The sequence below is a fragment of the Musca autumnalis genome, unplaced genomic scaffold, assembly GCF_047663935.1.
Source record: "Musca autumnalis isolate F117 unplaced genomic scaffold, ASM4766393v1 scaffold_1, whole genome shotgun sequence".
In the NCBI taxonomy this organism is placed as follows: domain Eukaryota; kingdom Metazoa; phylum Arthropoda; class Insecta; order Diptera; family Muscidae; genus Musca; species Musca autumnalis.
Genome location: NW_027411644.1, coordinates 127,117,050 through 127,130,580, shown reverse-complemented (window position 1 = coordinate 127,130,580; position 13,531 = coordinate 127,117,050). Strand labels below are relative to the sequence as shown.

General features: G+C 39.9%; 1 protein-coding gene across 7 annotated transcripts in view; it reads left to right on the top strand.

Annotated features, from left to right (window-relative positions):
* nAChRalpha4 (nicotinic acetylcholine receptor alpha4) overlaps nucleotides 1–13,531 on the top strand; it is a 562,559-nt gene that overhangs the window by 322,959 nt on the left and 226,069 nt on the right. For all 7 annotated transcript variants that reach the window (XM_073992624.1, XM_073992651.1, XM_073992631.1 and 4 more), the window contains one exon: nucleotides 1,775–1,890. In XM_073992624.1, coding sequence (XP_073848725.1) covers nucleotides 1,775–1,890 — 116 coding nt within the window. The remainder of the gene's footprint in view (nucleotides 1–1,774; nucleotides 1,891–13,531) is intronic.

The window sequence follows — 13,531 nt, the reverse complement described above, 5'->3', positions numbered from 1 at the left end:
ACCCTAACTTAGTTTAAATTCGAAGATGGGCTATATCGGTCCACTCCTTCCGGTACCTCCCCCACAAAAGTTCGAAAATGTTCGGAAAATTTGTGCGCACGATAACTCTTGAAGGGAGTATCCGATTTAGTCCATACTTTGCCCATCGTCAAATGTGTTCCAGACTTAGATAAGGTTTCAATATGGACTTAATCGGTCCACTCCCACACAAAATTTCGGAAAAGTTCAGTTTAGGGCCATCTCTTGAATCGCTTTGATTTTTGTTTTATCAACTTGTATTTACTGCCCTCCATACGACGGTATAAGCTTCATCAGAGGCAAGTCCATACTTTCGAGAAAATAGCCTGAAGGATGCAAAAAACCCTATGACACCGTATGAGGTGGTTGGAGCGCAAGATAACTCTCGAATGGATCTGCCGATTTGGTCCAAAATTTGGACTTAATAATATTTTGTCCAAACATAGTTTTAGTTTGAAGATAAGCCATATCGGACCACTCCTTCAGGTACCTCCCCCACAAAAGTTCAAAAATGTTCGGAAAAATTGTTCGTACGGTAACTCTTGAAGAGAGTGACCGAATTGGTCTATACTTTACACATTCTATTATATCCACCAGATATAGATCAGGTTCAAATACGGACTATATTTGTCCACTCCATCCGGTACCTCCCACACATTTCGGATAAGTTCACTTTAAGACCTGATATCGAATCACTTTGATTTTTGTTGAAGCAACTTGCATTCGCTGCCTCAATTACGATGGTAAAAGTTTTTTTAGGGGCAAGTCCATACTTCTTGAGCAAAGAGCCCGAAGAGTGTAAAAACCCCCTATGGCACCATATCGACGCCTCCAAACAATAGTATGCTAAGTCGACTTAGCATGTTTTCAAGTTCTTTACATTTTTATATTTAACGTCCTTTAACTTAAATTCTGTCAAATTTTGGTAATAATCGGACAATCCGAACAGAAGTTATAAACAAATATTTACTTAGCATAGTACTGAAGGTCAAAGAAATTTCCAAACTTTTAGAGCTTGTCCGGCAAAACTCACAGTTCAGAATTAGCAAACTATTATTTGGAGATGTCGAACGTCCTTTAACTTAAATTCTGTCAAATTTTGGTAATGATCGGTCAATCCGAACAGAAGTTATAAACAAATATTGACTTAGCATAGTACTGAAGTTCAAAAAAATTTCTACACTTTGAGAGCTTCTCCTGCAAAACTCACTTTTTAGACGTAGCATACTATTATTTGGAGGTGTCGATATGTTGTGGCTGGAGATCCACTTCCATAACGGTCAATGTCGATCTATTCCTCTTAGTATCCCCTCCGCAAAACTTTGATCTTTAATCCTAATATACAGTTTTGTCGGTTCAAACGCCCAAAGTTTTTAAAAACATACGTATTTTGGGAAAAAAAAAAATTGTTTCAATATACACAGGCTGAGGGTATATCTCTGTCGGCAAAGCCGACTGATGCTTTTTTACTTGTTTTCTTTAAAATGAACACATTTTTTATAATCTACCTTCTTGGTGTTCTTTGAAGAACACATAGGTTTTCATAGTTCGATTTATTAATTCGCGAGCAAATACTTGATCGAATCGAATATCATAATAAGGCCAGAGCATTGAAATATAATGAAGATGTTATTGTAACAATTTCAAATATGGGTCTCGTATTTTAACGACATTTTAATATTCTGTAGACCAAAAAATTTATATATGTATATTAAACATAAATTAACACATTTCCAAAATTTTAATTTTCTTAAAGGTGGATTTAAGACATATGGATGAACAGCAGGGCAGCAATGTAGTTGATGTTGGCGTAGATTTATCGGAATTTTACATGTCTGTTGAGTGGGATATTCTGGAAGTGCCAGCTGTCAGGTATGTAAATGAAGTAAGAATGTACTACAAAAGTAAACAGACATTTGAAACAAAAATATAATATGTATAATTATTACGATATGTTTTAGAGAAGATTGTTTCTTATGTCCCATGATATTATTACTTATGCTATTAAAATACATCCTAGAGTGAAAAAATATTCCTTTCGACAAGACTGGGAATGCCTGTGACCGTGTAGGGCTTTCGCAGGCAGGCTTATATTCGACATATTGTTTACACTCATGCTCCAAATGTTTACTGATTTAGGTCGAAAATTATAGTAAAATTGCTTTTATATCGTAATAAACGTGTATAACACTAACAAGTGAAGAAAAAAATAATGTTGAGACATCAAAATTAGAATACTCGTATTAAATAAACGTGGGGACTATACGAAACCATATAACTAAGAATATTGAAAATCTTCTGTAGGAAGGTATTGTACTCCCATAGAAACCCAAATACAATTTGTCAGCCAAATCGATGGAAAAATATGACCATGACCCTCGAAATAGATAAAATCAGGGAGTACCTTTATATAGGCGCTACTCTAAAACATGGGTCTACATTGAAAATGTTCTGCGAAATGTTGTTCTTCCCCCTAGAAGGGAAATGCCAAATTACCGCCTAAAATATAAGACGTCGACGTAACTAAAATCAGAGGGTCCCATAGAGGGTTGCTATTTACTAAGAACTTAAAATACCCACATTTGGCGAAATTAGTTAGAAAATATGGGTAAAAGGTAATGTTCAAGATTGAACGTTTAACCATTAAAAATAAATTTAATATTTAGATTTGAATATTTATTTATTTATTGTCATAAATCACAAAATCAGTAAATTGTCTCATATCCAATAATTTACATAACTGGCAATTCCACGTTTTCTCCTTCTAATTGCTTTGTATTTTGTATTATTCATTATGACTTCACACTTTGGTTGACATCTCATTTCTTAAACCCTCTGTCAATGTCAATGCTGTCGGCACAAGCAACATGTGACTATTGATATATGTATATTCTGTCATTTCTTTGCAGCAGGATTTTGATGTGTGATATCATCTGTGTCCTTGTTATACCCTCAACATTCATCTTCGTATTAAACATATGTAGTTGTTTTTTATTCTTTTGCAATTTGTCTACTGCTCTTCAAGGGAAAAGGGACAGTAAACCAATTTAGTCTAGCTACTACTTCCTTACCCCTGCAAAAATTTGGAAGATTGTTGGACGATGTTTTGATCAGATTATTCTTCTGCGCTTCTTTTCGGCGATCTTTTAGCGTATTTTTATATAAAATTCACCCACGCGAGTAATTTGCCATTCGTAGACGATTCTCAAAAAATAGTCTTTATAATCTATGCTTCTAGGTTATCTTTCCGCGAATTTATATTATGTTTCGCTGTTATTAGTGCGGGCGAATAATATATTATTCTTCCGAACCCCGATAACGCGATTGTTACTAAAATTTTTGATTTGTTTGCATATAATTCTCATATGACACGTATAATATTATAAGTATTGACAAACACATGTCCGGGTTTTGCCAAGTGAAATAAAGAAAGTTAATGAGAACCAGTATTACAACCACTACACCTTTTTCAGATGTAATTCGAAACATTTTAGTTGTAATTCGTAATATTTTATTTGTAATTCGAGAATTATGTTTGTACTTCGTAACATTTCATTTGTAATTCGAATTTTTCCATTTGCAATTCGAATTATTCCATTTGTAATTCGAATTATTCTATTTGGAATTATTCCATTTGTAATTCGAATTATTTCATTTGTAATTCGAATTATTTTATTTGAAATTACACATGAAATCATTCGAATTACAAATGGAATAATTCGAATTACAAATGAAATAATTCGAATTACAAATGGAGTATTTCGAATTACAAATGAAATATTTCGAATTACAAATGGAATAACTCGAATTACAAATGGAATAATTCGAATTACAAATGGAATTCTCGAATTACAAATGAAATGTTACGAATTACAAATAGAATTCTCGAATTACAATTAAAATAGTTCGAATTACATCTGAAAAAGGTGTACAACATAAGGAATAATTAAAAATTATAACAAATCAGAAAAGAAAACAAAAGGAGTAAAAATCAAAGACAACAAATGAAAGGAACAAAAAAAATCAAAGAAGAATGAAAAATAAATTTCCTTTAATTTTTTCCTTAAAATTTCTTATTAAGTATTTAAATTAAAAAAATGTTTTTTTTTTTGTATTATTGCAATATTTACAATCGACGACGACGATAGTGAAGTAAACTTGATTATTATAAGTAAACATGACACTATAAGTTATAAATATTCTCCCTGAAGATACAATTTAAAAGAATTGCGAAATATTGGAAATAATAAAAATAAAAACATGACCTCAAGCTCGGAAAACACTTTTTTAATTTGAATACAAATACAAAAGGTCGAACAAGCAGCATTGAAGAAATTTTCTTCTTAAGATCATCCATGTGATTTGTCAGCGAATCACGGTCGCGATTCGCATTGCATAAACACTTACTATAGGTTGGTAATTCGCGGAAGATTTTTAGGCGAGCTCGCCTGCGACTAACTGATTTTCCGGGAGAACATTACTTTCTGTAATAGAGAGTAATAATGAAGGAGAAATGCTCCAGACTTAAGAAATCGCGCAAGGGATTTTTTTAACAAATTTCCAACAACAATCATTCACAGACAACTGTGTTGATGTTATTTCGCTTATAGAAATCGATGAATTCTTAGTTCCTATGTGCAAAATATTTTGTTTTGGTGTTTTTGGGAAAGCCGAAAAGTGAGTATCATTCTCATTAACCTAAGAATACTCGATAGCGATAATTTTCTCTAAAAAATCACCATTTCAAAAACTGAAAAACCAATTGATAATTCTCTTCGCCGGGATGAAATCATAATATAGGTAGCGATCGGTAAAATTTTGCAACACGGTCAGTTAGTTTTGAAAAACATTACTCTCTGTAATAGAGAGTAATAATGAAGTTAAGCCATTGGGGGTGTTTGTGCGAGAAAGCAGTTACGGTGCAGTGGCGTTTGGCTACCTGCAGGAACTCGCATAAACGTCTTCACCCCTTCTCTGTTGACGGCGTAAGAATTATTTGTACGAGATTGTGTTATTGCCTTCTTTTTGAAATATTGAATTTGCGATATCGTTTTTCTCTGACTCTGAAAAAGCCGTCAATAGAACTGCACACAAGACGTGTGTTTTGATGAAAATGTATTTTGAACAAAGAAAATATTGTAACTTGAAACTTGAATCCCATCATATTTGTGTATTCGAATAAATATAAAACATCTCCCTGGAGGAGAAGTGGAAAAAGACCCGAGTGGAATCATTTGGTATACGGCTTTTGGGTAATATCGACAGGAAGGCCTTAGTTTGCCTCGAAACTGCCTCAGGAGCATTCTCGCACGTTCTGTCCCAAAACGCAACATTCTGTTTGGTTTGTGGAAGTGGCGTAGGTTGCACAGGAAATCAGCTTGACCGGGGACTGAGGACTCGTATTGGTCATCCTAAGACGAGTTGGCCATCGACGTCAACATATGGTCCTTCGAGCCGTAAGTGGAACAGCACTCCAAGGAAGAAATCATAAATTGGAATCACTGTAACTAATCACAATTTACTTATTACTCAAACAACCATTGGCGGTCTCGAACTTCGAGAATAGAAGAGTTTTTTTGTCTCTGGTGCACCGTTACATTACCTTGACAATTGTTGCTTTCTATCCCAGTCGTGCTGTTGTTGTAAAGAACTGACATTTTGCATATTAGACTGTGCCCTTTGCTGCATCCATTAGCAAATGTACATGTGTTGTTGTATGGTGGTCTATGTTTAATGCGGCGTAAGCGCTGCCTTATGACGACTAGGCTGCTGTAGCGCTGGCGCTGTCATCGTTGTCGCCGTTGTTTGTGCTAACTCACATATGATATTAACCGCTGCCGCATTCTGCCAGAAGAGCTGTGGCTTAGCTGTGTGGAAGGCCTTGGAGACTGTGGCTCTGTGGTAAGGGCAGCTGTATCTCGTGTAGTAGCCTGTTGTGAGCAGAGACAGATTGTTTGGTTTCTGTTTGGACTGCTGTTTTCTGACTCACTTGGATACCTAATTTACATACCTTACTCTTTAGGTTATTTGGGGTCAACCAGAGGAATATCTTACTCAAGGCGGAGCGTGTTTTTGGCTGATATTCTATTGAATTGGTTTGGAAGGCCTTGGAGACTGTTGCTCTGTGGTAAGGGCAGCTGTATCTCGTTTAGTAGCCTGTTGTGAGCAGAGACAGATTGTTGGTTTCTGTTTGGACTGCTGTTTTTCTGACTCTCTTGGATACCTAATTTACATATCTTACTCTTTGGGTTATTTGGGGCCAACCAGAGGAATATCTTACTCAAGGCGGAGCGTGTTTTTGGCTGATATTCTATTGAATTGGTTTGGAAGGCCTTGGAGACTGTTGCTCTGTGGTAAGGGCAGCTGTATCTCGTGTAGTAGCCTGTTGTGAGCAGAGACAGATTGTTTGGTTTCTGTTTGGACTGCTGTTTTTCTGACTCTCTTGGATACCTAATTTACATATCTTACTCTTTGGGTTTTTTTGGGCCAACCAGAGAAATATCTTGCTCAAGGCGGAGGGTATTTTTTGGCTGATATTCTCTTGAATTGATTTGGAAGGCCTTGGAGACTGTGGCTCTGTGGTAAGGGCAGCTGTATCTCGTGTAGTAGCCTGTTGTGAGCAGAGACAGATTGTTTGGTTTCTGTTTGGACTGCTGTTTATCTGACTCACTTGGATACCTAATTAACATATCTTACTCTTTGGGTTACTTGGGGCCAACCAGAGGAATATCTTGCTCACGGTGGAGTGTGTTTTTTGGCTGATATTCTCTTGAATTGGTTTGCAAGGCCTTGGAGACTGTTGCTCTGTGGTAAGGGCGGCAGTGTCTCGTGTAGTAGCCTGTTGTGAGCAGAGACAGATTGTTTGGTTTCTGTTTGGACTGCTGTTTATCTGACTCACTTGGATACCTAATTTACATATCTTACTCTTTGGGTTATTTGGGGCCAACCAGGGAAATATCTTGCTCAAGGCGGAGTGTATTTTTTGGCTGATATTCTCTTGAATTGGTTTGGAAGGCCTTGGAGACTGTGGCTCTATGGTAAGGGCAGCTGTATCTGTACAGACTGCGGCTCTGTGGTAAGGGCAGCTGTATCTCGTGTTGTAGCCTGTTGTGAGCAGAGACAGATTGTTTGGTTTCTGTTTGCACTGCTGGTTTCTGACTCACTTGGATACCTAATTTACATATCTTACTCTTTGGGTTATTTGGGGTCAACCAGAAGAATATCTTGCTCCAGGCGGAGTGTGTTTTTGGCTGATATTATCTTGAATTGGTTTGAAAGGGCTTGCAGACTGCGGCTCTGTGGTAAGGGCAGCTGTATCTCGTGTAGTAGCCTGTTGTGAGCAGAGACAGATTGTTTGGTTTCTGTTTGGACTGCTGTTTTTCTGACTCTCTTGGATACCTAATTTACATATCTTACTCTTTGGGTTATTTGGGGCCAACCAGGGAAATATCTTGCTCAAGGCGGAGTGTATTTTTGGCTGATATTCTCTTGAATTGGTTTGAAAGGCCTTGGAGACTGTGGCTCTATGGTATGGGCAGCTGTATCTCGTGTAGTAGCCTGTTGTGAGCAGAGACAGATTGTTTGGTTTCTGTTTGGACTGCTGTTTTTCTGACTCACTTGGATACCTAATTTACATATCTTACTCTTTGGGTTTTTTGGGCCAACCAGAGAAATATCTTGCTCAAGGCGGAGGGTATTTTTTGGCTGATATTCTCTTGAATTGATTTGGAAGGCCTTGGAGACTGCGGCTCTGTGGTAAGGGCAGCTGTATCTCGTGTAGTAGCCTGTTGTGAGCACAGACAGATTGTTTGGTTTCTGTTTGGACTGCTGTTTTCTGACTCACTTGGATACCTAATTTACATATCTTACTCTTTGGGTTATTTGGGGTCAACCAGAAGAATATCTTGCTCCAGGCGGAGTGTGTTTTTTGGCTGATATTATCTTGAATTGGTTTGAAAGGGCTTGCAGACTGCGGCTCTGTGGTAAGGGCAGCTGTATCTCGTGTAGTAGCCTGTTGTGAGCAGAGACAGATTGTTTGGTTTCTGTTTGGACTGCTGTTTTTCTGACTCTCTTGGATACCTAATTTACATATCTTACTCTTTGGGTTTTTTGGGCCAACCAGAGAAATATCTTGCTCAAGGCGGAGGGTATTTTTTGGCTGATATTCTCTTGAATTGATTTGGAAGGCCTTGGAGACTGTGGCTCTCTGGTAAGGGCAGCTGTATCTCGTGTAGTAGCCTGTTGTGAGCAGAGACAGATTGTTTGGTTTCTGTTTGGACTGCTGTTTATCTGACTCACTTGGATACCTAATTAACATATCTTACTCTTTGGGTTACTTGGGGCCAACCAGAGGAATATCTTGCTCACGGTGGAGTGTGTTTTTTGGCTGATATTCTCTTGAATTGGTTTGGAAGGCCTTGGAGACTGTTGCTCTGTGGTAAGGGCGGCAGTGTCTCGTGTAGTAGCCTGTTGTGAGCAGAGACAGATTGTTTGGTTTCTGTTTGGACTGCTGTTTTTCTGACTCACTTGGATACCTAATTTACATATCTTACTCTTTGGGTTATTTGGGTCAACCAGAGAAATATCTTGCTCAAGGCGGAGTGTATTTTTTGGCTGATATTCTCTTGAATTGGTTTGAAAGGGCTTGCAGACTGCGGCTCTGTGGTAAGGGCAGCTGTATCTCGTGTAGTAGCCTGTTGTGAGCACAGACAGATTGTTTTGTTTCTGTTTGGACTGCTGTTTTTCTGACTCACTTGGATACCTAATTTACATATCTTACTCTTTGGGTTATTTGGGTCAACCAGAGAAATATCTTGCTCACGGTGGAGTGTGTTTTTTTGCTGATATTCTCTTGAATTGGTTTGGAAGGCCTTGGAGACTGTTGCTCTGTGTTGTTTGGCGTTAGTTCCGCTCCGTATTTGGCTCTTAGAACGCTTTTGAAGCTAGCAGAAGATGAAAAATATCGCTTTTCCCTTGGCTCGAAAAATTTGGAAAATAATATGTACGTTGATGATGCGTTAGTCGGATGTCATACTATCTCGGAGTGTTTAAGGTCCAGGGAGGAGCTAAGAGGGATCCTGAGTTCTGCCGGCTTTGAATTAAGAAAGTGGGCGCCCAACTCAAGAGAGGTTTTAAGCGGACTTTCTCGTGGGCATTTATTGCATGGGAAGTTTCTGGAATTCGGGGAAAAAAGTTCGGCGAAGACGTTGGGAATTCGGTGGAACGCCGCAACAGATAACTTATACTTTGTGATGGAGAGACTAGAGGACAGGGCTTCTTAATCGAAAAGGCAGGTTTTGTCGGTGATTGCGGAAATTTTTGACCCCTTAGGGTGGTTTGCCCCGATTGTTGTCACGGCGAGGATTTTAATGCAGCAGCTCTGGCTCGATGATATTGGGTGGGATGAGCCCTTGAAACCGCTTACTCTTATTAGTTGGAGGAATTTTATCTCGTATTCTCGGGGAGTGGAAGAGATTAGGATGGTTTTTGCGATTCATCGGAGGCAGCGTGTGTAGCAGCGTTATACCTGCGATTGGAGGTAGAAGGTTCCATTTTCTCAAATTTGCTCGTCGCTAAGTCGAAGGTTGCCCCTTTAAGGAAGATGTCGGTACCTCGTTTGGAGTTGTGTTCTGCTCTGCTTCTATCGGACTTAGTTGATTCTGTTCTGCCTCGATTGAATATTCCAAAATCTCCGCTGTTTGCCTGGTCTGACTCCACAATAGTGTTGTCGTGGCTCAAGAAGCCGTCTTACTTTTGGACAACCTTTGTCGCGAATAGGGTTTCTATAATACAAGAGAAAGTGATAGATGATTGGCAACGGATGAGAACTCGGCGGATCTAGCAACCCTTGCTACCACTCGATCGGAGTGCTGGATCATCAAGGGGAGAAACCCAGTGAAAGCGCACTATCGGAAGTGCAAGCAATGTATTCTTGCTCGGAAAAGACGGCAATCTCAGGTAATGGCTGCCCTTCCTCAAGAGTGGACAACTTTCAGCAGGCCGTTTGCTACCTCAGGGGTCGATTTTGCTGGGCCATTCGACATAAAGACATTTGGACGTGGATGTCGGATCACGAAGGGATACATTTGCGTGTTCGTCTGCTTCGTAACCAAGGCTATCCACCTGGAACCTGTCAGCGACTTATCTACCCCAGCCTTCCTGGCCGCCCTGTCCCGGTTTGCTGCTCGGCGTGGCTGCCACCGTCACATGTACTCGGACAACGGGAAAAACTTCGTGGGTGCCGACCGCGAACTTCGAGCTTGTCTTCCCAAAATCGTCTCAAAGGTGAGGGATGAGGCAGTAACACAGTACGGGTTCCAGAGGATGGAATGACACTTTATACCTGCGGCGGCGCCTCACATGGGTGGCTTGTGGGAGGCGGGTGTCAAGAGCTGTAAAGGCCACCTGAGAAAGATATCCGACCAGATCAGGCACACATTTGAGGAATTCGCGACCATACTGGCCAAAATCGAGTCTTGTCTTAACTCCTCTTACCCCCCCTATCCAACAACTTTGACGATTACGGTGCGCTTACTCCGGGGCATTTCCTCATCGGAGGACCACTCTTATCCCCGACTGAAGCAGAAGAGGCTGAAACCAGGTCCACCTTGGTGAATCGGTGGCGACGGTTGAAGCTAATTACCCAAGAGTTCTGTAGAAGATGGAAGTCGGAGTACTTGAGAGAACTCCACAAACGCTCGAAATGGAGGAATGTTCATGAGGATCTGCAAATAAACGACTTGTTGGTCGATGGTCCCTAACGAGTGGCGCCTTGGCCGCGTCGTGCGGCTTCAAAAGGGCCCAGACGGCCATGTCAGAGTAATATCCCGTCCTATCCATACACTGGTCCTTCTTCCTCGCTCCGAATAACTTTACTCTTCAGACCAGCCAGTGTTGTTTCCCCTTGATGTTGAGGTGGAAGTCGTCGTGTCTTAATTGTTTTTTTTTTGTTCTCCTTACAGATTAACTATAATGAGGAATATAAATGCCCAATGTGCGACACCAGGCATTCTCTCCGCCACTGCCGGGCCTTTCTTCAAATGGCCCCCTCCTACGTCCGCCTATCGCGGTTTTGTGCAAACTGTCTGGGCATGGGTATCTGCTTTTGCACTGTCAGACGAAAAAGGGTTGCCACATTTGTGCTCTGCCTCACAACACTCTAATGCATCCCCTAGACCGCGACCGCAAGCATTGGTTGAAGATGACCGCAGAGGTCCTCCTTTTTAGTCCCGGCAATTAAAGTCCGGGCTCACATAAACCCGCGTGCTCACGATCGTACCATTCAGCTAGGGGGACCCTTGTCCGAAGACTTGCTCCAATCAAAGTCGTACGTTCAAGTGGTTTTGACATCTACCAGAAACCACGTACGAGCGTTACCGACCTTTCTTCGCAAAAGTTCACGCCGGAGTACCGAGCTCCTAAAACCTCTCGATCCCCGCTGTATCCGGCAAGCTTACTCAAAGAAGGAGGTGGCGGACACAAAGTTCGAAATTCCTGGGACAATCAGTGTTGTTCTAGTAAAATGAGGCCGCAAGCGGAATATTCTTGGGCTTACCTGTGTTAAAACCCCATATGCCATACGCCAGAACACCATCTTTGGATGGACATTTTTTTGGAGGTTCCACGGAAACTCTAAACTACTGGCTCGAACATCGGTCACTCACTTCGATGTCTCCCGGGGATGTTAATATTCAGCCGGGATGGCTCCTATTCACTTGAATTCATATATATCTTACCCTTACATTTAGGATTTTACTTTAAAGAATTGAATTGTTGATTTAGTTAAGCATAGTTGCGACCGAGTCCCAATGGGGGGAGGATGTTTATGCGAGAAAGCAGTTAAGGCCTGCGTACATAAGCTGCCTCGCCTGCTTACCTTGCTTGCTTCTGATAAAAAATAAAAAAGAAAAGGGCAACCCAGTTCGAAATTTGCTCGGCCTTCTTTATTCTTTTATTTTTATTATGTCAGAAATGAAGCAGAAAAGCAAGGCAACCAGGCAAGGCAGCTTATGTACGCAGGCCTTTACGGTACAGTGGCGTTTGGCTACCTGCAGGAACTCGCATAAACGTCTTCACCCCTTCTCTGTTGACGGCGTAAGAATTATTTGTACGACATCGTGTTTCTGCTTCCTTTTTGAAATATTGAATTTGCGATATCGTTTTTCCCTCACTCTAAAAAGCCGTCAACAGAACTGAACACAGGACGTGCGTTTTAATGAAAGTGTATTTTGAACAAAGAAAATATTGTAACTTGAAACTTGAATCCCATCTTATTTGTGTATTCGAATAAATACAAAACATCTCCCTGGGGGAGAACTGGAAAAAGACCCGAGTGGAATCATTTGGTATGCGGCTTTTGGGTAATATCGTCAGGAAGGTCTTAGTTTGCCTCGAAACAGCCTCAGGAGCAATCTCGCACGTTCTGCCCAAAACGCAACATTCTGTTTGGTTTGTGGAAGTGGCGTAGGTTGCACAGGAAATCAGGTTGACAGTGGACTGAGGAATCGTAGTTGGCCATCGACGTCCAGACTTAAACAATCACATGAGATTGAATCTTCAAACAAACAACAGCGGATGGCACGCGCAGGGGAATTTTTAACAAAATTCCAACAACAATCATTCACAGTCATGATGTCGTCTCAATTTATAGTATTCGATGAATTCTTAAGTAATATGTGCTGGCATGTTGCAAAATATTTTGTTTTGGTGTTTTTTGGGAAAGACGAAAAGTGAGTATCATTCTCATTAACATGAGAATAGTCGATAATGAAGGAGGTCGGGTTTTCACTAAAAAATCATCATTTCAAAAAAAACTGAAATTGATAATTGCCTTCGCCGGGATGAAATCATGATATTGGTTGCGATCAGTAAAATTTTCGTTCGTTCGTTTTCATGGTAGAACAAACCAGGTAAAGTAAATACTACAACAAATACAACTCAGCAACAACCACATAGAAATTTGTTTTTGTTTGTAAACGTTAGTGTCAACATGTAAACAAAATAAGGAAATGTCTATAAATTATTGGAATTTAAAAAAACTAATAATTTTTCACAATTGATTGAATTTTTTGAAAAACATGAATGAAAACTCTTTAGATTCTCAATTTGAATGTTTCCATATCATTCCACTAAATGTATAATTTCTCGCAGAAAGTAGAATTCTTGCAAAAATGTTTGGGGTCGCTGGTAATTCATTGAAAAAAGAGAAGCGGTTTCAATCGTTTGCTTTTGAAAACAAAAAAGCGCATGTTTATTAGGGTTTTATTCTTTTCAAGTTTAACAAAATACCACACATATTAACAAATATTGTACCGCCTCTATAAGCGGTGTTTTAGTGTGCGGCATGTCGTTCGGACCTGGAGGAGGTTACATGTCAGTGATATGAAGAAGTCTTTTTAAGGGAAAATTTTTTTTTTCTGATGAATAACTTTGTTCTTCAAAAAGTATATATCCCTAATATACATCGAACATAGAAATAAATATATAAAATGTCGTATGGAATTTGACACTAACA